At 38.9% G+C, this 25,748-nt stretch overlaps 1 protein-coding gene across 1 annotated transcript in view; it reads left to right on the top strand.

Annotated features, from left to right (window-relative positions):
• The window catches only part of NPF (neuropeptide F), a 418,072-nt gene that overhangs the window by 379,186 nt on the left and 13,138 nt on the right, over positions 1-25,748 (top strand). The window contains exon 4 of the mRNA XM_067144403.2: positions 9,806-9,854. Within this exon, the coding sequence (XP_067000504.2) occupies positions 9,806-9,854 (49 nt within the window). The remainder of the gene's footprint in view (positions 1-9,805; positions 9,855-25,748) is intronic.

The following is a 25,748-nucleotide window of genomic DNA, read 5'->3' as shown; positions in this document are numbered from 1 at the left end:
TAGAAAAAAAATCTTGAAAACTGCAATGTTTTGGCCCATAAACGTGTGTTTACTCCCTTAAGAGCAACCTCTTCCTTTCTTTTCCCAAATTTTCTGTGACTATACAGAGTTCTAATGTGTGGTATTACATTTTTATCTCCTAATTCTTTCAGCTGATGTATTCATGCGTATGATGCTCCAGTAACGCAGAAATGTGGTTGACACCATTGCTAGGAATTTGGAAATTGTTTGTCGAGCACAAAAACTGTAAAACAATTTTGAAATATTTCTCTATACGAGCGAATTCCTCTTCGTTTTCATTGTTCCGTTAAAGTTATAAAATATTTTTCTTTTCATTTTCGAATTTTGACCAATCAGATAATAATGGATATCACTCTTACAATATATTGATCTCTTTATTAGAAACAATAAAGTATGCTTGTCTGAAATAAATTCTTTCGTAACCTATAGGCTAATAATTTTATCCTTAGACACATTTGCATATCCTAAAAAAAAGTTTAAAATGAATGAAGAGTAAATTAATTAATAATATTATGTAGATTAGGAATATAATTTCTACTACAAAGAGCTTTTATCGCGTTCCGAATCCAATTATTACAGTGTTAAATTAACACGAGGGATAAGACACTACTATCACAAGTTGGAAGTTACAAAAATATTTCACTCCATTTTCATAAGTCAGTTATTCTCATTCTTTATACAAATTTCAAGTAAAGAAGTTTGACAAAATGCAGTTATTTCACTACTAAATCCTTCATAATACCTAGAACTCATTTGCTGTCAGATAATCCACCCCTAACTACGTCCTAATGGAGTCATAACGTATGAAGAATTTATTTTATTACTTATATCATTAATACCAGTTTCTTCTAGAAAGGTACGTCCTTTTCATTAGTATTCTATGCAAAACTGGAAATTCCGTGATTGTGATCACGATATCGGGATTCACATAAAATTATAAATAAATATTTAATTGCGCACAATGTGCATGAATACAAGTATTACACTGATTCACAAAAGTTTCTCAGAGATTCTGTTCTCAATTTGCACCTTAGTACATGGTATCTCTCACAGAGTTCACCACATCTTCTGCACTTACAGTCATGGCAGGGGTCATGAAATTGCTTGGATTCACACAGTTTATGGTGAAATCCATGCACGGCGAGCCTTGTTGATATATGTCTTAATTTATAACCTCCTTGCATCCACTCTAAATTAATCATTGCGTCACTGAGGTAAAAATCGTCCGATATGTTGTTCCTCTTTTGAAGAAGTTCATGCAGTAGTGCCTTATACGCCGCGGTGGTGGGGAGCAGGAACTTCAGACGCAGCTCTTCTACATAGAACATAAAATTATAAGCTTTCTGGTTTATTTGCAGTTTACTTGAAAATTTAACCACAAGGCTGAGAAATCCTATTTTGAAAATCTCTCCCAAATTGACCAATAATGTAAGCCTGGCCGCCTTAATGAGGAACTATAACATCCCTAACATCCGGCTCCTTGGCTGAATGATCAGTGTAGTGCCTTCGTTTCTAAGAACCCAGGATTCGAATCTCGACATCCCTGCAGCTCATACACAATACTATTCTCGTCGGAAGGTCTGCCTTTCAAGGGCTATACCAGGCTATAAATAGCCACATGACATTATTATACATCACTAACATGGTGCGAGGGACGTTTTAATTCAATAAGATTTATAAACTAAATACATTCGTTTAATTAATCAATCAACATTTTTGTTTTGTACACTCTTAATAATCAAGGTGATTTTCTTTGAATTTGTAATACAGTATACTTCCTACTTAGGAAAAGGTGAAATCTACGAAATAAACTCCTTCTTATGAACACTTTAAAAATAAACTTTGAATTTATGTACTCTTTTATAACTCCTTCGAAAAGTACAGTACATAAAATAATTTCCTTATAAAATACCATTAAGAGGAGCCTCATGTACCATTAGCCTTTCTAATAAGGTACAAAAATAACACTTCGGAGAACAAGTAATAACTATAAAGTGCTCGTTCCGTTATGTTCCTCCGTGATAAGTTATTGTCGGAGACATCTTAGTGAAGGGAGCCCTTTCATTAAGGACAGAGATATACGTCATTCCACTCAGAAAAAGATTCATGTAGTCTGCGCTATAAAGTTCAAATAGAATGTTTTATAGCTTCCCCAATTTATCTCTCCTTACTTATTTTATACAGACTGAGCTAGCAAATAACACTTTTACCGCCCAATTCAATATCCTCTTTTAAGTTCTAAACTGTATATTCTTTTGATGCAAATTAATTTATATCCCTGTGCAGGTAACATTCCAGAGACACTTAGATTAATATTGAAATGTTAATGAGTTTCTGTTACTGCTTACACTGTAAATATGGATATTTTGTCATAAAAGGAAATATACAAAGCAATATGCTGAAATGGCCAACTTTGTTTATTATAAAATTGATAACTTTCTTCTATGAATAGGAAAGGAATATATAAAAGAAGTTCCCATCACGATTGCATTCACTAATTTGTTGAGTTGAAATGTTAGGCTCACGTAAATATTCTTAGTCGAGATAATAAGCAAGCAACCATGTGACATCGTGATCATAGCTATAGGGCCTCCAGTTTTACGTGGAATCCGAATCACTGGGATTCCATTTCAGAAACCATGTACGTTGGCCGGGATTCAAATCCGGGCCGCGTTAGTAAGAAGCCAGTAAAAATGTGTATTTAGCGTATGGCTTTTAGTTCCGGGAGTTTTCAAGGACAAGTTCGGCTCGTCCAGTGCACTTCTTTCTATTCGACTCCCATAGGCAACCTGCGCATCTAGTCTATTTCATTATTGACAGGACAGGAATACTTGTCTCGTGATTTGAAATGAAACTACCTCAGCATTTTCTTTGAATGACAACAGAAAGATACGGGAGAAGTCACACTGTCGATATCCTAGGAAATTCTCCCCGGGTTGCAATCGAACAGATCAATTTCGAATTTCCAGTCCTTTCGTGAGATGTGTTTTAGCGGCAGTTTAATACTCTGTTCCGTTATATATGCATCGAAAGGAGATGAGGGCGATGACGTAGGGGGAGGGTAAAATCCGGTGTCGCCACATAGCCTGATCCCGTCGAATAAAATCAAGGGATCTGCTCAAGGTTTAACATCTCCATCCAACGGACGAATTGCCATCAAGGGCGGCATTTTCCCTCACTCTATATGAACTCTGCAGAGAGGTTTGGAATTGAATCCAGACCTTTGACATGAAATCTATCCGGCTCCATGGCTAAGTGGTTAGCAAGTTGGCCTTTGGTCACAGGGGTCCCGGGTTCGATTCCCGGAAGGGTCGGGAATTTTAACCATCATTGGTTAATTTCGCTGAAACGAGGGCTGGGTCTATGTGTTGTCTTTATCATCATTTCATCCTCATCACGACGCGCAGGTCACCTACGGGAGTCAAATCAAAAGACCTGCACTTGGCGAGCCGAACATGTTCTCGGACACGCCCGGCACTAAAAGCCATATGCCATTTCAATTTTTACATGAAATCTAGTGACTACAAATTGTACAGCACTTCTCCTACCCTGACGGCCAACATGCTGATGGTGATTTATTTTTCCGGGCTTTCGGCGGACATTGGAGTACTACAGATTGGCGAGGGAGCAATGAGTGATATATAAGTGAAATAGAAGAAGGATCGAGTGAAGACGTAATGTTTAATTGATTAGTGAGATGCAGTTAAGTGTTCTGGATATGAGGAGGTGGTAGTAAGTGGTAAAGTTTGGGTTAAGTGGAGTAGGAAGCGAAATTTTGGTTGCACATGAATCTGGGCTAATAGTGAGGTTAAGTAATGTAAGTTTGCATACCGTCTAGTTGAACAAAGAGCCTGCCAAGGTCAATCATCCCACGACCGTGATTTATTTTTCCACCAATAGAACTTGAACCGGTTAACCACTGTGTCAGGCCATATAGACTCGATGCCTTAATAATCAAGACTACCAGGCGGACCAGCGACAATGTCTTTCTGCTTTTATTCACGTCTCTAGTCAAGATAATAGACAAGCTCGATGAGCATAGGCCTAAGTTAATGGGATGGCAGTGCTGATCTTTCATAAGCAAAATAGCGTGACTCCCAGCCATTATTAATGTTAACAGTGTTGATGGATAAAGAGAATAGGTTTCTGAAATGAAAATTCACGTCCCTTCTGTTCGGATTCCACGTAATTCAGTGGCTATAATCAAGAAATCAAGAGTCACGTAAAACTACAAGCTTGCTTGCTTGCTTGCTTGAAGAGATGTGATACCACTCTTCGAATGAGTGCGACGTTTAAAGATAAGGAAATTCCATGGAATATTGGAAGTGGGTGTGGCAAACCAAAAACCGTCGGTGATGAGTAGAGATCGAAATTTAGCATAGGGAGGATGAATAGTGGAAATAAATTGAGAAGCCATGCAGAATGTCAGGAGCAACTGGGAGTGACGTGATGACAGTTGTGGTTAAGAGGCTAGACATTCGGATTATCATTCCCTCCTAAAACTTATCGGAGGAAAAGAGAAAGAGACTTGATTCTTCGAATAATGAACGTATCGGCTAAAAAGGAGAAATCCTCCTGAATATCTCGCAAATCTACCTGTATTACCGTCGGGTTCATAAGAGAACAAGCATAGGATGGAGGGATTCAGTTAGGAAGATAACAGAGGAGAATAAACTTGCTGCGGTTCTATGTTCGCCTCTCCAGATCTCACAAATTATTCTTTGCTAACGGTTTAGCGTCAAACCAGTGCGTGGTTTTAATTAAGGTGCAGCCCGGTCATATGCTTGGTGGTATGGTAGTTTTATTGTTGAGGGCTACGACAGGAATACATGCCTCGAGGTTTGAAATAAGGTAGGGGGAAGGTCACGCTGCCGATATCCTAAGAAAGTCTCCTCAGCTTGGGACGGAACAGATCAGTTTCGACTTTCTAGTCCTTCCGTGGAATGTATCTTAGCGGCGGTTTTATACTCTACTCCAGTATATATACACATCGAAAGGTTCAGCACTGAGACAAACATTACGAAAGTATGACTCCACAATGTCTTAAAATAGCCAGGCTTATTGGCTCAGATGGGAGAGCGCAGATTTTCTGAGTCCATGTATGGGAGGAACACACAGAACTAATATAACCATCCGCGCGGAAATCCGACCGCAACAAAGATTATGTACCCTGTTACACAAGACCATCCTTACATTATTTAGGCAGAGCCCACATGAGAAGTTGGTGGTGCGCGTAGAGGCGCGCGGCTGTGAGCTTGCATCCGGGAGATAGTAGGTTCGAATCCCACTATCGGCAGCCCTGAAAATGGTTTTCCGTGGTTTCCCATTTTCACACCAGGCAAATGCTGGGGCTGTACCTTAATTAAGGCCACGGCCGCTTCCTTCCAACTCCTAGGCCTTTCCTATCCCATCGTCGCCATAAGACCTATCTGTGTCGGTGCGACGTAAAGCCCCTAGCAAAAAAAAAAAAAAAAAGAAGTTGGTGGTCCACGGGAAGTCTAACGCAAAGCGAAGACGTGGCAGACCGCCAACCCATTGGACTGACCCCGTAGAAACCCTGCCCAACACCAACGTGGAACAAGTGACCCGGCTGACAGAGAACTGTAGCCGCTGACGAGGAGCAGTAAAAAATGAAGTGGCGTTCGGCTTTTAGTGCAGGGAATGTCCGAGGACATGTTCAGCTCGCCAGGTGCAAGTCTTTTGATTTGACACCCGTACGCGACCTGCTGGTTGTGACGAGGATGAAATGATGATGAAGACGACATATACACTCAGCCCCTGTGCGGAATTAACCAATGATGGTTGAAATTCCAGACCCTACCGGGAATCGAAGCCGGAACCCCTGTGATCAAAGGCCAGCACGCTAACCATTTAGCCATGGAGCCAGACCAAGGAGCATTACTACATACACTATGATAGGTTACACCATAATTAAAACATTATAGCCACCACATGTCTTTAAAGACGTTCGACGGAGTACGGAGGAACATTCTCTCATCATACTGGACGTACATATGGCGAGCAGGCGAACGCTCTAATTAGGAATGTTTGTTATATACTGTTTCCTTCTTAACACTTGCAACGTAATACTAGCCTGAGGTCTCTTATAAAATGTTCGTAAACGAATTCTTATTGTTGTTGCCTTCCTGTTAGTATACAATATTAAGTATTTCAATATAGGTTCCGTCATCTGCAGTATTGAGTATTCTCTTGTACGCTTAAGGCAGTATGACGCACGCCTGGGAAATAAAGTCATCTCTCCTTCAATCAGCCCGGCCGTACAACGCAGAACATGCTTTATAAAAGCTTGCATCAGGGGCATACTGAATATAAAAAGGGCTGTGATATCCCCAAAGAATTCCTAATCTCATTCCCATTGTATTGTATAGTATACTATGACCTGCGACAGACATAGCAGACGTAAGACTCACATTGTGAAAGTCTAGACTCGGGACACGAATTTCACACTCGGCTACTCTGGTTTACCGTAGTTTTCGTTTTCCAGTCCAGATCGCCGACGAACGATTGTGAATTTATTGACTGCGAAAAGCACTTTCATCTTCGTTTAGGCCATAAAAGACTTTGAAGGAGTAGAAGGTAAAGGCTTCCATTATTCGTAACCTCGCCACTAAATGGAGTAGAGTTGTTAGCCCACTTCCAGACTTCAGTTGCACCCAGAGATTAATCTGGTACATAATTCTAATATTTTTGCACTAATCTCCCTAAAAGCCAGAAAGGCTTTATTCGTAACCTAGGCGCTAAATGGGTAAAGTACTTAATTCTGTGCCCATAGACCTTAATCTGATATTCATTTCAGCTGTAATATGAGTGAACCCGAATGCCATTAGTGGAAATCTATTTTCTAAATATTTCTACTTCCTGAATAAGTGATTAGAAATAGAACCCGCGACATTCCCTGTGAACGGAGCACACCTTCATTACCAAGGTTAGGTAACCCCCAGCACACTTGTTCAGTGTTCCGAGTATCTTGGAGAATGCTGAATAACAGTTTGCAGTCTTAAATATAAAATATACCCCACCATGGGCACCATTTGTAAAATTGAATATAAAATATGCCCTACTGCTGGGCAACATTTGTAATATAAAATAAAATAAAATAAAAATAGTGCCTCATGCTTGGGCGTTAACTGAATAATTCTTAAAATAATTGTATATAATGAAAATAAAATAAATGGAATTCTTAATTGTAATATCCGTAATTTGGGCGCCAGAGTTCACCAACATGGATCCCTCGAATTTTTATAGAGCATGATAATTCTCCCTCCCAGGACGTGTGCATAAAGCTGCGTACTAGTACATCTGCTACGGCCTCGCCTAGCCCTCTGAAAGCGATTAAACAGGTAGGAACTGCACCTAGGTCCTCCAATAACGTCTCCACTGATTCTAAAATAACTACCTATATTCTGACTTGCGTCTGTACATGAGCACTTCATCAATACACAAAATACACACTTCAAACTCAAAACATTAACAACTGCTGGAAGACCCCCTATATACAGTACATTGAATAATCCTAGAACAAAAGCAGTGAAAAACAACAGCGAAGACTGCATTACCATTTTTAGTGAGCCCGATGACCAATAGTTACAATGCATATGTATATATATTGACCTTCGCTGTCTGTTTGTACCAATACAAATTGCCAGTTCTCACCATCAAGTCATGGTATACAATTTTCATACTGTAGGCCTACCTTTTTAAGCACTGAAACTAACACTTGGTTTTAGAGTCACTTTCGTTTGCACCAACACACGCTGTTGTTCTATGCCTTGAAACCAGACCGTAGATTACCGAATGTTGCCATGAGACATAGAAGACCAAGTATATGTATTAGAATAACACTAGTACAAGAGCTGTATTAGTATCAGTAAGTAGTTCCGAAAGTAAATTCTTCCTAAGTAAAGTGTTGCTGGACCACGTCCTTCCGACGTATTTGTAGTCTTCCTCTTTCGCCACTCCGTCTCGATATGTCCAAGCTCGTTTAGACGTGTCTGTCCAATGATGAGTGAGAGAGTTACCGCTCCATGGTACCCAAGCAGCTGTTCCCGAACAGACCCGAAGCTATTACTTTTGAGTCCGCTGACTTCATGATATCCATGTCCAAGACTGGGATTCTCCGTATGATCCACTTTAACTTCTCCAAGTCTGGAAATAGCTGTGTGTTTCCCAACTGTATGTACAAAATAAACTACTAGTATCTAATATGGAGACCTTCCAGCATGAAAATAGTAACAAAATAGTAACAATAATAATACGTATGATAAACCCAGTGCATGCCTCAGTCTCATCCTTGACATTGACGATATGAAGGTGACTGAGGTATGAGCAATGCTAGTAATTCCAATCCTTAGGCAGCCAGTCCCTGTTATGAGTGGTGTGAAAATGCCACTTATAGGGTCGGTTGATCCATCCATTTCAGTGAGATTGACATACTGATATGTAATAGCAACTTCTGGCTCGGTGAGGAAAGCAACGGGAAAATACCTCATTAGGCCATCTATGACAGCTAATGGTGGGGCTGTTGAGGAAACCGAGCTTCGGGCTGAATACTCAACATACAACAACATAACCAAATGTAACGGTAAGAAGCTAGTTAGCGGCGTGCGCTTTGATGTTACTGAAGAACGTTTTGCAGCACAGAAGGTGAATAAAATAATAAGTCATCGAATCACGTTAGGGAACAAGGCCAAGCATTATGCACGGTAGGAATATGCATTTTTAAACAGGTGATATTCCAGGATTCATCAAGAACATGTCAGACTCCATGGCTAAATAGTTAGCTTGCTGGCCTTTGGTCCAGAGGGACACGGGTTCGATTCCCGGCCAGGTTTGGGATTTTAACCTTAATTGGTCAATTCCAATAGCTCGGAGGCTGGGTATGTGTGGGGTATTCAGCATTAGAAATCATCCTAGGTAGGGCCCTCATCTTCACCGTCTACAAGAGAAAGACCCGTACCAGGCCTCTCCGGAGGCCACACGCCATTATTATTATTATTATAAGGAACATGTGTATAAAGCCAACGAATTTTCCTGTGATAATAATAGTCCCCATTTTGCATTGGTAACCAAAACTGAGTGTACTTCGGAAGGTGTGTCAAACATTGATTCCACATGCTCACACTAACGACGAACCCGTTCGTGATCTGGAAAGCACAATGCTGTTGATATAGCTGAAAGCGGCATACAACGCCTAGTTAGCCTCACAATATTAGCTGTTAATGGAAAAACCTTGTCCATAAGAGAACCAAGGAAAGTTTACATTTGGGTAAAGCATCCCCCCCACCTGAATAGGAAGATGATATATTAAAGGTACGAGTTACATTTCACAATATGCTCATCATCGGAGTTCATGAAACGATTAGAACAATCTTGTAGCTTACACCATGAACAGCGAATGAAGAAATATAGTTATTACACAGATCTCTGAAGTTCACTCCGCCTAACTCCTTCGGTGTAGTAAACCGTTTGCCACAACCAAAATGTGTAACCGTTCCTCAAGAACTGATGTTACAACAGGCCTACCAATATGATCGACCTGCGTGATTTGCTACACTAGATGCATTCGCTTTTGATTTAGGTAGAGCAAAAATTGTTGTGAATTTTATGTTGTTATGTATTAATGAAAGGAATAAACTGTAGCTATTTTCATATAAATTATATTCGTTCTGTGGTACACCACAGTCTTTAATTTACAACAGATAACTATGACTGTATATTATCAAGTATGGATCAAAGATTGACCTACTTGTTTCGTCTCTTACAGGTTCGGAAAGAGGGCAGACTTGAACATGATGTCCGATGACATATTGCCGGTAAGTAAATCAATATTAGATTAATAGATGTACATGTTTTTCATTGAAAGTGCAGTATGATTTAAAAGGATGTTTCGTTGTCCCGTTTGCTATTAATCAAAATGTTATTATTTTTACGCCTCACTAACTACTTTCCACGGTTTTCGGAGACGCCGAGGTGCTGGAATTTTGTCGCGCAGGAGTTCTTTTACGTGCCAGTAAATCCACCGACACGAGGCTGACGTATTAGAGCATCTTCAAATACCACCGGAGTGAGCCAGGATGGAACCTGCCAAGTTAGGGTCAGAAGGCCAGCGCCTCAACCGTCTGAGCCACTCAACCCGACATTGCTATAAATCAGATGCACGTAATAGTCTATTAAAGGACGCATAGATCAGTCCTTCTCGAGAGTTTATCATATTGTATGAAAGGCTTGATCTTATATTTCTCTCAAATTTAATTCGTCTGTTTCTTTTTAATTCTGAACGTTAAAAACAATATGTCAAGAGGTCCTACCGGATCTGACAACTTCATCACATTGCGATAGACATGTGTTCGTATTAAGATAAGAAACACTTCCGAAAACAATTATTTGGTATTTAAATCATTGTTTTGGCCAGTGACGATCCACGGAGCGAAATATCGCGGGTTCAATCCTGACAACGATAGTCGAATTTCTGAAGGGTGGGGAAAGTTCATTTGTCTCTCCGTGTTGTACAATGTTGCCATTTAAATGATCGGCGATGATGCATTAAACTCATCATTGGATCACCCAATAGAGTTCCAATTTCTCCGCCAACTGGAAAAGTAGAAACTGACCATTAGGTAGCCTAAACGGTTTCGCATCAAAATATCAACATCAAGTCATTAAGGCCATTCTATTATTTTTTTAGTCCCCCTAATGCTCTCAAAGTTTTAAGGAATGCCGAGGTGCCGGATATTTGTCCCGCAGGATTTTTTAGCGTGCCAATAAATCTATCGAAACGGGCTAACAATTTGAGCACCTTCAAACACCATTGGACGGAGCCAGGATAAAACCTGCCAACTTGGGCCCAGAAAGCCAAAGCCTTAGCTGTCAGAACTCCTCATCCCGGCTGTAGTATTATTACTTTCTTTCTTAACCTGGAACGTTGCATTGTATGGAAGTGAAACATGGAAGATAAATAGCTAAGAAAGATGAGAATAGAAGCTTTTAAAATGTTTTATTACAGAAGAATGCTAAATTTGAGGTCGGTTACATTGAATCATGACTGAAGAGATATTGAATCGAATTGGTAAGAGGAGAAAGATTTGGCAAAATATGGAGGGAATACTAGAGTAACAAGACATATCTGAAGACACCCAGGACGTGTTCGGCTAATTTTTGAGGGAAGTGTAGGCTGATGTAAAACAAGAGCTAAAAGTTTCTACCTATTTAATACCATGTATAGTAACCTAAAAAATGTTACGTATAATTGAAACTGGTTTCGGTCTTGCTAGAGACCATCATCAGTCAAAATCATTAAAGGTAAGACGTGAATTATAATAGATAAATGTTCAAATTTATGAAACAAGCGTGTGTTGTTGATATTCGGTTTAAGACAAGTTCAGAGTTGAATGATAAACACTCATCACGATCACACGTCTTGTTTAAGTTCTCAAAGTTTTCTTCCAGTTTGAAGAATGCACTTCACAAAAGACCAGGTTAAACACTTAAAATACTAGCACTTGAAGAATCTTCCTGAATTCAATTCAAGTTAAACAAGTCTGAACAGAATTATGTTGATGGGAAATTGTTGAGATATTCATTTGTTTTTAATATGGATCATTGAAAAATGTGAAAGATCAAAAGCAAAGAAATAGACTAGAGCTGAGTTGTAGAAGGGAGGAGGAAGAAAAGGGAGGTATAGTGTAGTCTTAAGGTGGGGCTGAGGGATGTAGAATGGTGGGTGATCGCTGGGGGGAATTTGGAGAAAAATGAAAACGGGGGTTTAGAGTACTTTCTTTTTATTGAAAATAGGAATTAATAAATTAAATAAAGGGTTTGGTTTATCTGATATCTCTTCAGATTGAAACTGATATTAAACCATTGATCCAAATCAAACAAAACCCTATGGCACTACAGCCCTCGAAGAGCCTTGGCCTATCAAGCGACCGCTGCTCAGCCCTAAAGCCTGCAGATTCCGAGGTGTCGTGTGGCCAGCACGACGAATCCTCTCGGCCGTTATTCTTGGTTTTCTAGATCGGGGCCGCTATCTCATCGTCAGATAGCTCCTCAATTCTAATCACGTAGGCTGAGTGGACCTCGAACCAGCCCTCAAGTCCAGGTAAAAATCCCTGACCTGGCCGGGAATCGAACTTGTGTCCCTCTGGACCAAACGCCAGGTACGCTACCCCTACACCACAGGGTCGGCGAATTGATCCAGGTGGATGAAACAATTTTCAAAGATATTGAGCAGAAAACCCGTATTAACCATTTTTAAGATTTTTAGATCTTGATCAATATTCGTGAATTTATGGTTTGAGTCCATCATATGTTTTCCTATAGCTGAAAATGTATTATATTTACATGATTTTCCATGTTCTAACTACGTCGTGCCAAAGTTTCCACCTGTTTGACTGATATAGGTGGGCGGGCAGCTGCTCATCTACGCATAAAAACACCTGATCTATAGAATTATTTATTATTATTATTATTATTATTATTATTATTATTATTATTATTATTATTATCTGATCTTGTGTTGTGTTGAATTAACGCATTATTTTTGCCTGTTTTAAAATTATTTTTATATTATGTTTTTGAAAATGTTAGAAATCTGTTGTATCTGTGTATTATTAAAAGTGAAAGTGGAAAATAAGGTTTTGTTAGTTTTTCTTCTTCAGTGAGGGTAGTGGAAAGTCGATGTCTGACTTTATTTATTATTCCTTCAATGAAATGTTTATTATATCCGTTGGCCTTGGCTATGTTTCTGATGGAATTTAATTCATGTATAAGATCTTTTTAAACATTGGGATATTGAATGCACGATGAACCCTGCTGTAGTATGCAGAATTGGCCATGCGGTTAGGAGCACGCAGCTGGGAGCTCGCATCCAGGAGATAGTGGGTTCGAACCCCACTGTCGGCAGCCCTGAAGATGGTTTTCCGTAGTTTCCAATTTTCACACCAGGCAAATGCTGGGGCTTACCTTAATTAAGGTCACGGCCGCTTCCTTCCCATTCCTAGACCTTTCCTGTCCAATCGTCGCCATAAGACCTATCTGTGTCGGTGCGACGTAAAACAAATAGAAAAAAAGCAGTATGTAGAACGTTTTTGGACTTGTGGATGAATGGTGTTCATGGTTTGTGTAGGTTTTCAAAAATATTTTAGCTAAGGGAATTATGGTGTCATAAGATTGTTAAGTCTAAAAAATTGATTTTATGTTCAGTTTCTGATTCTAGAGTGAATCTGATATATGGATCAAGTGTGTTTAAGTTTGAAATAGTGGTGGTAGCGTCGACTAAGCTCTCATCCATTATAACTATAGTATCATCTACGTATCTGGCCCAAAATTGAATGTTGTTGAAAATATTACTGTTAAAAATTGGTGTGTTGTACACATTTTCGTTGTATTTTATTTCTATTCGATCACTGCTATCGATGCAAATAAATATGTATCCATCTGCGCAATTATTTTATATATACAAAAATAACTACTTACGATAAGATAATACATATAAATAATAATTAACTGCAGCTTGCTTTCCATTAAATCGAGGGGATGTAACATGGTGTACGTTACAATATTGCTCTCACTGGAAGGAATTTCGAAGAAAAAGTTTAAATGTTCAATGAAGGCAGAGAAAAAGAAGAACAAGGAGAAGGCAATAGGCAAGGTTTAAAAATCACTATTGTGTATATTTAATTGAAGTCGAGTTTCCTCCTTGCAATTGAGTCCATATTTTCTGTGAAGGTTTTTTTAATGAAAACCGTACTCTTGATATCAAGAGCCAAGAAACTGATACAATTTCCTATAATCGTCCAACAATTGCCAATGAGATACATTAAGTGGTCAAGAATAAATCCTTTGTTTTCTTTTTCTGTGAGTACTATACTAGAATTAACAAGATTTATTGACAACAAAAGCACATCCTCTTCAGTTTAGTTACCTCTAGACAGTCGACAAGTGAAGGACAATATTGCTTCAGGAGCGCTGTCTCTCCTGGGGAGATTGATAGCATCGTAGGAGTGTTCACTATTAAAGTAGATGTGTCATATTAACCATCCTAGTTTTTCATCAGTATCAAATTCATCCTCACTATATTTAGCCTAATATACTCAAATCTCGATTTACCGTAATTGGATCAATCGCGTTGCGGCTTAACCGCGATATCAAAAACACTAAAAGTCACGGCACAAAACCATAAAACCATAACTGATTATTTTCAGAAACAGTAATTTTAGATTTTTTCAACGAAAAGTGTTGTTTATTTATCCGTCTATTAATTGTGCTGAGTGCTACTTTTACTGCAACGTATTGGTTAAGTTAATAAAAAAACAATACAGTAGTAACATTTATTATCATTTTAACTGTATTTTCAGTACACCTGTTCTATTAATATATTTAATGCAGCCAAACACCTGTTCTATTTTTAACTTTTTGCGCGTTAACCGCGAGTTTACTTATCCGGGAAGCCTTAACCCTACATTATCCCGGTTAATCGAGAGTTGAGTGTAGTTGCAACTACAGATGAGATGGAAATGACTTAGTTTATTACTAGAATGAAACGTGTGGGTTCTCAAATGTGACAGCAGATTAACATAAATCAGACAAAAATAATTAATTGTTCATAGAGCCAATAAATTAAGCTTCAAGAAATTGGAAATTGTCTCAGAAATGTTATGCTTTGGTTCAGTCTTTTTCTGTACAATGCAGGCAGCTGTAGGCCTGATATTAAGAGAACTGCCATGGCCGAAAATTTAAAGCCGTATTTGCCTTACTTTTGATAACGATAATCACTGAGGATAAGAGTGGTGTACTGTCTAGTTTTTACAGTATTCCTCTTTGCGTTACGGACCTTAATAAAATCGATTCTTTTGAAATGTGGTGCTAGTGAAGAATTTTTGGCATGCCCAGGACTCCATTTCGCACCAATGACTCCATGACTCTCAACCTCATGTGTAAACAAAGAGCTTTACAATTATTTTGACACACTATGCGTTGTGAGAAAGACACCTCAGCTTTGAACGTGTTCCCGGGAAGAAAGTTAGTGGGCGAGTTACTGGTCCAACATTATCTATATAAATAAAATTGTAGGGGGTCCGCTGTCTGTAATTTCTTTTGTTTTGCCAATTTTTCAGATATTTATCCGTTTTAGGTCAACTCAAGATCGAATCGGTGGTTTTTACGTTTCGTGTCTGTTTGTTTGTCTGTTTGTCTGTTTGTCTGTTTGTCTGTCTGTTTGTCTGTTTGTCTGGTCCACCATCACGTCGAAACGGCTGGATAGATCTCAACCAAATTTCATATTTAGAGTACACTCATCCCGGGGAAGGTTCTGGTATGCATGTCATTTTAAAATCTTTGAATACTCCGGGGGTTTATAGGAAAACCAGAATGGTTTTTCCACCATCTCGTCGAAACGGCTGGATAGATCACAACCAAACTTCATATTTAGAGTATACTCATCCCGGGGAAGGTTTCGATATGCATATCATTTTAAAATATTTGAATAGACGGGGGGTTTATAGGAAAACCTGAATGGTTTTTCCACCATCACGTCGAAACAGCTGGATACATCTCAACCAAACTTCATATTTAGAGTATACTCATCCCGGGGAAGGTTTCGATATGCATATTATTTTAAAATCTTTGAAAAGACCGTGGGTTTATAGGAAAACCAGAATGGTTTTTCCACCATCACTTCGAAACGGCTGGATAGATCTCAACCAAACTTCACATTTAGAGTACACTCATCCTGGGGAAGGTTTCGATATGCATATCATTTTAAAATCATTGAATAGATGGGGGGTTTATAGGAAAACCAGAATGGTTTTCCTCCATTTCCTCTTATACTATTGATTTTCTGTAAACTTCGTTTACCGTACGTAAAACGTCTCTTCATTATAAACAATTTTCGTTATGTTCATAATTTACCTTGCTCTTCACATGACGGAGAAATTTACAATTTTCTGCTGGTATCATGCTCTGCATTGAGTGACCGACAGACCGACAACGAACCTACAGGTTACCATGGCAACGTCTCTGACTGCATGCCAGCAGGGAAGTAACGTATTGCGATTTTCCTCATCATGCTTTTAAATTCATGGTTGTTCCTTGGGTAGAAGGCAAAAGAGGCGTCAATCGGCCTATCTGCGGGATATTGGCGGAATATCGTTGGATGTTATAACCGCCCTCGAATAGATTAAGTAATAACACCATTAGTCATCTTCTTATTATTTGTTTACCTAAGAATCACTGGACCTAAATTTCTCCTCTGTTACCGCTTTATTATATCCATAACTCACACTAGCATAATTTATTGAGGGGCATTTGATTTTCCAATACATTAACTTGGCATTTACATATTTGTCGTTATCCGGCGGTCCTCAGTTATAATCCATTTTCTATTAGTTTCAACTTTCTTAACTGTATTATTTTCTTCCTTAATTACGCCATATGTACGCGAGTGCTACAAACTACTGGATGTATTTCCACCAAGACTCATATTTAGAATACACCTATCCTTGATAGGTTTTAGGGCAAATATTGTTTCTAAATCCCTGAACTGACTGGGGGTTTATACGAAACCGAAACAGTGATTTTGCACTTCCACAAAATATACACAACCAAACTTAATGGAAATCTACCTACCTTGGTAGATATTAATTTCTAAACCTTTTTTCTCATGTGCATCATTTCGATACGAGGATTAATGAGGGAGATATCATCAACGGACCGTTTTTCTGTACAATTCCCATAGGACTTGACTCACGAGCGGGTGCGCAAACTACTGAAGACATTCGAACCAAAATTCATATTTAGCATCCACCTGTCCAAAGGTAGGTTTTAAACGTAAATAACATTTCATGTTCCGGAATGTACTGGCGGTTTATAGGGAACCGAAATGGTGATTTTACTCTTCCACAATATATACAGAACAAGACCAACCTGACTGTAAATCGACGAAACGTGATGGAATTCCACCTCTAAACCTTTCTTTTCATGTGCATTTTTTCGTCAGCAGGATTAATAAGGGAGATATCATGAATGGTCACTTTTGCAGGTTAAGTCCAGCGGACATAGCCCAAAAGGTGTTTTACATGGAGCAGATTCCTTATCTATATAAATTTTGCCGAAATTTTCGTACAGCTTTATGTTTAAGGGGTAATAATGACCATCTCCATAATTTTTGGTTTAGTTTCCTGAAAGTCCTAATTTTTACCCGCCTCGCCCAAAATCCAGATTGCGGCATAATCTGCCAGACGAAAAAGAAGATAATTGAAATTTGACAAAATTATACGTTTTAGCCTGTAACGAAGGGAAAACATCCTAGATCATTAAATTTTTCACTTTTTATCCCTGAAGAATATCGAAATATGCAGGCAATTTTAATGATGGTGCAGACCTTGGGAAATTCCTATCACATAACGGATTGCACAATCTCCGTTCAATTTGGAATGATCTACAACCTTGGTCTTATGACTTCTTGCCGTATCTGTATCCCTTTTACGTTTGATTTTTCGCTATTAATCGATGTTAAGTCAATTTGGAATTTTCACATGCATAATTCATACTTTCAATTACTTATATGAAATACAGAATCATCATACTCTTCACGAAAATTGGCCCACCCAGTAGGCATATGTGAGCCAAATGCTATGTATGCAGCTGTCACATAATTATCCGAAAAGTAATGTAATGTGAGATAATCTTACAAAACCTTTACCCTGTTCCACGTTTCTAACTCAATCTCACCCAAGAATAGATGACATATCATAGGACCAGCCATTTAGGCCACTAAATCCGGCCTGTCTTATGGTATAATCCTTTGTCGATATGACGTACGTTTAGTGGCAGTTAATCTGTAAATGAAGGTCTTCAATATTGTAAACACGCATATACTTTCGTATGTCTATCTATATATATTCACTGATGTCGATTTTTAGCAATCGAGAAAGGGTGGGTCTGATATTGTAATCAGTACTCCCCACACCGACTTTGACTGGCAGTAGGAAAGGGTTCCTTCTCCAACTCCTGTGTAACTGTCATTAGTGAGGAAGGCCTACAATTGTAATGAATAGTTCCCTTCTCGATTTGACTTGCAGAAGGCAAGTGAGCATGCAGTTTTGTTTAAAACTCCCCTACCCGATTGTGTTTGGCAGTAGGCAAGGGTGCCCGCCATTGTAAAGAAATGTCCTCTTCTAAAATGTGACTGGCATTAGGCATAGTGGACTGCTATTTTGATGGAAACTCACCAACTTGGTGTGACTGGCAGTAAGCTGGCTGGCAGTACGAAAATGGGCCTGGCATTAAAAATGGTAACTGCACAACTCAATTTCGAGTGATAGTAGGGTAATTGCCTACCATTATAATAGAAACTCCTCAACTGTAATCTGTCTGGAAGTAGGAAAGGGGGGGGGCTGCCTTTTTAACGAAAACTCCCCAAATCGATTCTGTCCGCGTAGTAGGCAATGGGTCCTGCAATTATAATGTAAACTTTCCAACTCGATTGTGAATGGCAGTAGGCAAGTGAGCCTGCCGTTATATCACAAATCCGTAACAAACACTTTACATTGGAAACAACGTACGGGGACCTCCCCATGCTCTTTCTCGGATAACGCTAAGAGACATGCAATTTTAAAACAATCTTATTTACTGCATGTACACTATGTACTTCGATATTCGAATACAATGTAGAATACCGTAGCGAAGCACGGGTACATTCGCTAGTCAATAATAAAAATGCTTTTCCTGGCGGGACCTAGTGTTTACAGTGCACTATGTCTTCTGGTATAGGCTAGAGTAATTTTGTTACTTTCAGTGACCTGTCTCAGTCTTTTCCTTGGCTTTGACAATGTGAAAGTGACTGAGGTATGAGCTATGCTAGTAATGCCATTTCTTATGCAGCCAGTCCCTGCTATGAATGGTGTGAAAATGTTGCTCATAGGGTCGGTTGATGCATGCATTTCAGGGGGATTGGCAGACTGATATGGCTCGGTGTGGAATGCAACGGGAATCTACCTCACGCCTCATTTCTCTAGTACGCCTCTTCAGTGATGGCTAAGCCACCTATGACAGCTGATGACAGAGTTGTTGAGGATCCAACCAGCCTTAGGGCTGTGGACTGGACTGAACATACACACACACAAATGGGGATGAACCTCTTTAGTACAGCCCATCTGGCCGAGGACCGCAAGAGACGGAGCTTCGCCGGTGATCACGATCTCCAGAATGGAGGGAAAAGACTAAGATGGCTTGAGATGCAGTTTACAGTGTATCTCATATAAAGTAAGACCGAACGCACGGTGTTTGTACTCTGCGCTACAGCAGTTGCCTCAGCCGAACTTAGGTCGCGCACAGCTGCCCCGCTTCAAGCGTGTATACAATCTTATATGAAATATTATCTTATATCGTAGGTTACACAGGCATTGTATCTGGTAACCGAGTGAATTCTGCCACTGTAATATTTCTGATTTCATTCGTAATGTTCGTAATTCGTTCAGTTCCTCCAATGTGTGAGGATTTGTTCGATACATGTTTTCTTTCAGTTTACTCCACAAGTAAAAATCACACACTGTTGGATCTGGAGAATGAGGCAGAAATAGACCAGCACTGATCACTCTGCCTGCAAACACTTCCGAGATTGTAAGAAGGGAATCTTCTGTGAAACTGTTCGTGTGCGCGCATGTTTTTATTGAGCACTGTTCCAGTGGTTACAAATTTATTTACAATTACGTGAATCTGTGCTCATGAAGGTGGCATTTCACCAGGAAATTGCTGAACAAATGCATCGCGTACCCAGAGAGGCGACCTGTACTTAAAATAACGTTCACATACGAAAATACGGAGTTGCGATGATAACTGTCTCACCATGTTAACAGCTGAAATTCAGACTCACAACTGATGCTTGCGAGGTCGAACATGTGCACACTGCTTGCGAGTTCAGAACTATGCGCTCGCCTCCAACACTGCAGTTTGCGGATCGGAGAGTAAAAGCACCGCTTGGATGGTTTTAGTTATATGAGAGACCCTGCATATGTTAATTTGAAATTTTAAAATAATTTATTAACCGTGTAAGGTAGGCGTGAAGAAAATGTGACTCGCGATTATCTATCAATATATCTACGAATCTTTTCATTCCTTATCCTGATGGCGTAAGGCGGGTCATTTACAGGGCAACACCTTCCTTGCAATTACATTTTGACTCGCTATGCATTTCTCTTGCTTTTTAACACCTCCAAACCCCATCCCTTCCCTGGCTGGCAGTCGACTTTGTTGCCATTTTTGTTTGACGTGCTCCTGGTGGTCAGGCTGTTTCGGGATTCTTGCACTCTCCCCACAATACGTGCTACTAACATTGCATACTTAGGCACACAGTGACTCGAGCATCATCACATTTTCGCCGAGGCTGGTGTAAGAAATAGTGCTAACATAAATTACCATAATACCATATCCTCTAAGAAATTATTTAAGTAGCTGATAGATATGTGGTGCGTATATAAGGAAATATATCTAACCAAATAATTTACATGTTTTAACTATCAATGCCAATGTTGAACGTACTACTGAAACAGAGCTGAATTTATGATTGTTACGTGATAGATTGGAAAAAGTAACATTGTTTTTGGTAAGTTTAAAATTCTTGTTTTCCGTTTGACTGCAGCCGAGGGCCGAGGTTCATCTATGTCATTTTGATCACTGTAAGATCGGTCAAATGTTTCTCCATGGGTTTCACTCAAGTCTAAAACGTACGGAAAAATTGGCCAGTTAAACTGAAAAGTAAGTTAATTCCTGACAAAGACGCAATTTTTTCCAAGTCCTGTTTTAAAGCGAATACATTCCTTGGGTACACTTTTAGTGAAAAGGAGTTTTAATTTAGTCTTGGAGGAAAAGTTGTGATAGCACTATGTAAATCTATTGTCGATAGTCCTTTATCAATTGTGTACTTCGATAATTATTTTACCTTGGTAGATTTGATTCATTGCCTGAGAAATGAATTTGGGATTTTCAGCCTTGGAGTAATAGCCAGCTACAGAATACAACGTTACGACTTTCTTGATAAGAAAGAGCTAAACGAAAAGAGGAGAGGACCCATCACCCAGATTGTTTCAGAAGAGGAAAAAGTTAATATTGTTCGATGGCAAGACAATAAGCCTCTGACTATCATAAGCTCTTTTGCTGATGCTTACCCTGTCAGTAAAGTGAAGAGATACTCAAAAGAACTGAAACAAAGAGTTGAAGTAGATTGCCCAAATGTTGTGAAAGAATATAAACCCCATATGGTAGTGCTGACATTGCAGGCATACTAGTTGCCCCCTATAGAATTTGGCTCAAAACAAAAGGTTGGTATCTTCAGATTTCTACACAGATGATAGATATCTGCCTCAATAATGCCTGGTTGTTACAGAGGAAAGAACTACGCCTGAAAGGTCTCAAAAACAAGATGAAACTGAAAGAGTTGCGATACGAAATATATCGGTGTCTTCTAAAACGTACAGAACAACAAAAAATGGAAGAAATATTTAAAAAATGAACCTCCCAGAGAAGATAATAAAGGAGCCATCAGTTCCAAGACCATCAGAAGATGTCCGTCATGACTTTGTTGCACACTTCCCAGTTTATACAGTGAGAGGGAGGTGTAGATATTGTGTGAAAGGAAAATCAGTAATCCAGTGCAGTAAGTGCGATGTAAGATTATGTTTAAAGGAAAACAGTAATTGCTTCGTAGGATTTCACAATAAATAGTTAAATTAACAGTGAAACAGTAAGTTGTGAAAAAGATGAAACAGTGAATATGAAATTCCAGACTAAAAACAAATGAAATGTACATTAGTACTGTATACATTGCTTTTTAGGCAAAATTTGGCACATGCCTTGTTTTGGGTTTATGTTTTTTGTTTTTGATTACGTAAAGTATTACAATGTTTAATAAAATCAATTCTACTACGATGACAGTTCTTAAATATAGTATACGATTGACTAAAACTTATTGATTGTCCTTCTACCTTACATTCTCTAATAATTAGCAATGTGCCATTTTTGGCACACACAAAACAGTGGTTATATTCTCTACTACTTAGCATTGTGCCAAAAATGGCATATACAAATAAGTGGGTTTAAAGAATTCAAAAAATGTTTTAAATATTTTCCGCACATTCATTAACATCTATATATATACAGTAAAAAGTATAAAATTATTTGTGCACAACATTCTTTTTCTCTGCCAATTTAAGGGTTAAACCCCTGATGTGCGAATTTTTGACAAGCCTTATCTTATTTAATATTCAGGACACAAAACCGATCATCATGAAAATTTCAACTTCGTAAGTCAAACGATTTCAGAGGAATTTTGTTTTCAGGGTAAATCCCTTACGGCTTGAAATGAAATTATTTCATATTTTACATTTAGGACATGAAAGAGCAATCAATCCTCATGCAAAATTTCAACTTTGTAGAGCAAATGATCTTGGAGGAATAAATATTTTTCTTTTCGGAGCTAACCCACACTTATACCTCTCAGGGGTAGAATGTTTCGAAGTATTTCACATCTGGGATACCAAAAAAGAAAAGCAACTAGCATGTGAAACGTCGCCTTCGTATGTCAAATGATTTTTGGGGAAGGGCTTCGGAGGAATGAATACTTTTCTTTCCAGGCTTTAAATCCTGTTTCATCCCTAAGGGGAAATATTCTCAAATACTTTCTGTGTGTGAAATATGAACTCTCTACTTTAGTACTAGGTTAATGGATTCAAGGATGGAAGACTAATACATGTGACATAAATAATAATAATAATAATAATAATAATAATAATAATAATAATAATAATAATAATAATAATAATAATAATGTTATTTGCTTTACGTCCTAATAACTACTTTTACGGTTTTTGGAGACGCCGAGGTGCCGAAATTTAGTTCCTTAGGAGTTTTTATGTGCCAGTAACTCTACCAACACGAGGCTGACGTTTTTGAGCACCTTCAAATACCACCGGACAGAGCCAGGATTGAGTCTACCGAGGTGGGGTCAGAAGGCCAGCTCCTTAACCGTCTGAGCCATTCTGCCCGGCAAGAAAGACAGAAACAGTCAGCTCACGTGGAATATCTCACCATATGAGCCCAATCGTAAAGAGTTCTCCCTTGTGAAATATCTTCGCCCTTTATAGCATACTACGAGTTTTATTGTATTCATTCATTCACACTCACATTAGTGTGTTCCGGAGTAACAATACTGGGAGAGTTCAGCAGTAATTAAAAGTAACTGAATTACTTGTAATGATTACTTGCCAGATAGGGATCAGATACCGAGAACGAAGAATTATCTACAATCTGTATAAAAATCAGTCTGCAGTGATAAGAATCGAGGGCTTTGAAAAAGAAGCAGCAATCCAGAAAGGAGTAAGGCAAGGCTGCAGTTTGTCCCCTCTCCTTTTCATTGTTTACATAGAACAGGCAGTAAAGGAAATCAAAAAGAAATTTGGAAAGGGAATCACAGTCCAAGGAGAGGAAATCAAAACCTTGAGATTTGCCGATGATATTGCTGTTTTATCTGAGACTGCAGAAGATCTCGAGAAGTTGCTGAATGGTATGGACGAAGTCTTGGGTAAGGAGTACAAGATGAAAATAAATAAGTCCAAAACAAAAGTAATGGAGTGCAGTCGAACGAAGGCAGGTGATGTAGGAAAGATTAGATTAGGAAATGAAGTCTTAAAGGAAGTAGATGAATATTGTTACTTAGGTAGTAAAATAACTAACGATGGCAGAAGTAAGGAGGACATAAAATGCAGACTAGCACAAGCAAGGAAGAGCTTTCTTAAGAAAAGAAATTTGCTCACTTCAGACATTGATATAGGAATTAGAAAGATGTTTTTGAAGACCTTCGTGTGGAGCGTGGCATTGTATGGAAGTGAAACATGGACGATAACTAGCTCAGAAAGAAAGAGAATAGAAGCTTTTGAAATGTGGTGTTACAGAAGAATGCTGAAGGTGAGATGGATAGATCGAATCACGAATGAAGAAATGCTGAATCGAATTGGTGAGAGAAGATCTATTTGGCTAAATTTGACGAGAAGAAGATATAGAATGATAGGACACATCTTAAGACACCCAGGACTTGTTCAGTTGGTTTTTGAAGGAAGTGTAGGTGGTAAGAACGGTAGAGGTAGACCAAGGTATGAGTATGACAAGCAGATTAGAGCAGATTTAGGATGCAATAGTTACGTAGAAATGAAAAGGTTAGCACAGGATAGGGTGGCATGGAGAGCTGCATCAAACCAGTCAATGGACTGATGACTCAAACAACATTTTTTACTCGTAATCGTTACTTTTCACAAAATATATGTTTATTTACTTCTGAGAATAAAATTGTAATTGTCACATTTCAGTAACCGTTTCACTCTAGTAATCGATATATATCGCATCGAAAGCTTGGCAACTTTGGTGCCCGAGCACTCGTTCACTACTGGCAGATTGTTGTAGTTACTGGTTGAGTTTTAGATAATCGGTACTACGTGGTCGAGATGCATGGATGGTGGTCGTGGTTATTGTTTAAGAGGAAGTACAATTGGGCAACCAACCTCCATTAACACTAATCAGAAGTAAAATGGAATAGGTCCGACACTCCGAAAAATGAAGGTATCGGCAAAAGAAAGTAAAGGGCCATGAAGGGCATGAAAATGAAAGACTCGCTAGGTCTCAACCGTCGGGGTTGGAAAAGAACAAGATTTGACCAAGGGAGGTCGGATAGAAAAGATGAAATTGAGGAGCCCGGCACAAGTAAATTGAAGCAATGCCAGACTCAGCTAGTGGGACCATGCTCGTTAAACCACGGTTCGCACTTTTAGTCGCCTATTACGATAGGCAGGGTATCCCATGGGTGTCATTCTACCGCCTTCACCCATATGGAGTTATACGGTCGAGAATGGAGCCGGAACAAACAACTGACGGCGAAGGGACCCTCTGAACCGAAAACCTTAACGTTGATCATTCAGTCAACGAGCCGAACTCCCACATGGTAACTTATGGTGGCAAAACTATAGGCCTATTTCCTTGCTTTTCCGCAGTTGACTCTGGATGAAAACTGCGAATTACAGGGTTGGTTCATATCCCCATTTCCCTTTTATCACTACCAGTGATCATTGGACGGCCTTTTTCCTACAACCTATGTGTTTCTTGCATTTCGTGTTTTTCTAACTTCTGAATTAATGCAATTGAGCGTCATAATTAACGTTCTAATCGACCAGAAGTGCGAATGATTCAGAATTCTAGGCTAAAAACATTGGGAAATATGACTTCAACAGAAACCAACCAACAGTTGCCTGCTATCACTGTATTAGCACTTTGAGGGGTCACTATAGTCATTTTACATGACTCCTCTTTGATCCGGATACTCCTTAGTGGGTAATTTCCTATCATTAAGAATATATAGAAACTTGACATTCATGCAGTTCGCACCCGCAATCTTACAGGTGTGGGAAAAGCGGTGGAAGAAGATTATTATTATTATTATTATTATTATTATTATTATTATTATTATTATTATTATTATTATTATTATTATTATTATTATTATTATTATTATTATTATTTTACGAATAGTTTTAAGGGAAGAAAGGCACCACAAGTGCTGGATCTCTTATATCCATGCCTTTATCAGACGTAACAAATAAAGAGGGGTAGCCCAGACAGATTTATGTTCTCACCTGCCTCCGCTACAAGGCCTGATTCTTCTCAAGAAA

Source organism: Anabrus simplex, chromosome 3, assembly GCF_040414725.1.
Source record: "Anabrus simplex isolate iqAnaSimp1 chromosome 3, ASM4041472v1, whole genome shotgun sequence".
In the NCBI taxonomy this organism is placed as follows: Eukaryota; Metazoa; Arthropoda; class Insecta; order Orthoptera; family Tettigoniidae; genus Anabrus; species Anabrus simplex.
Note: the sequence above shows the minus strand (reverse complement) of the source record. Positions and strands in the feature narration are given on the sequence as shown.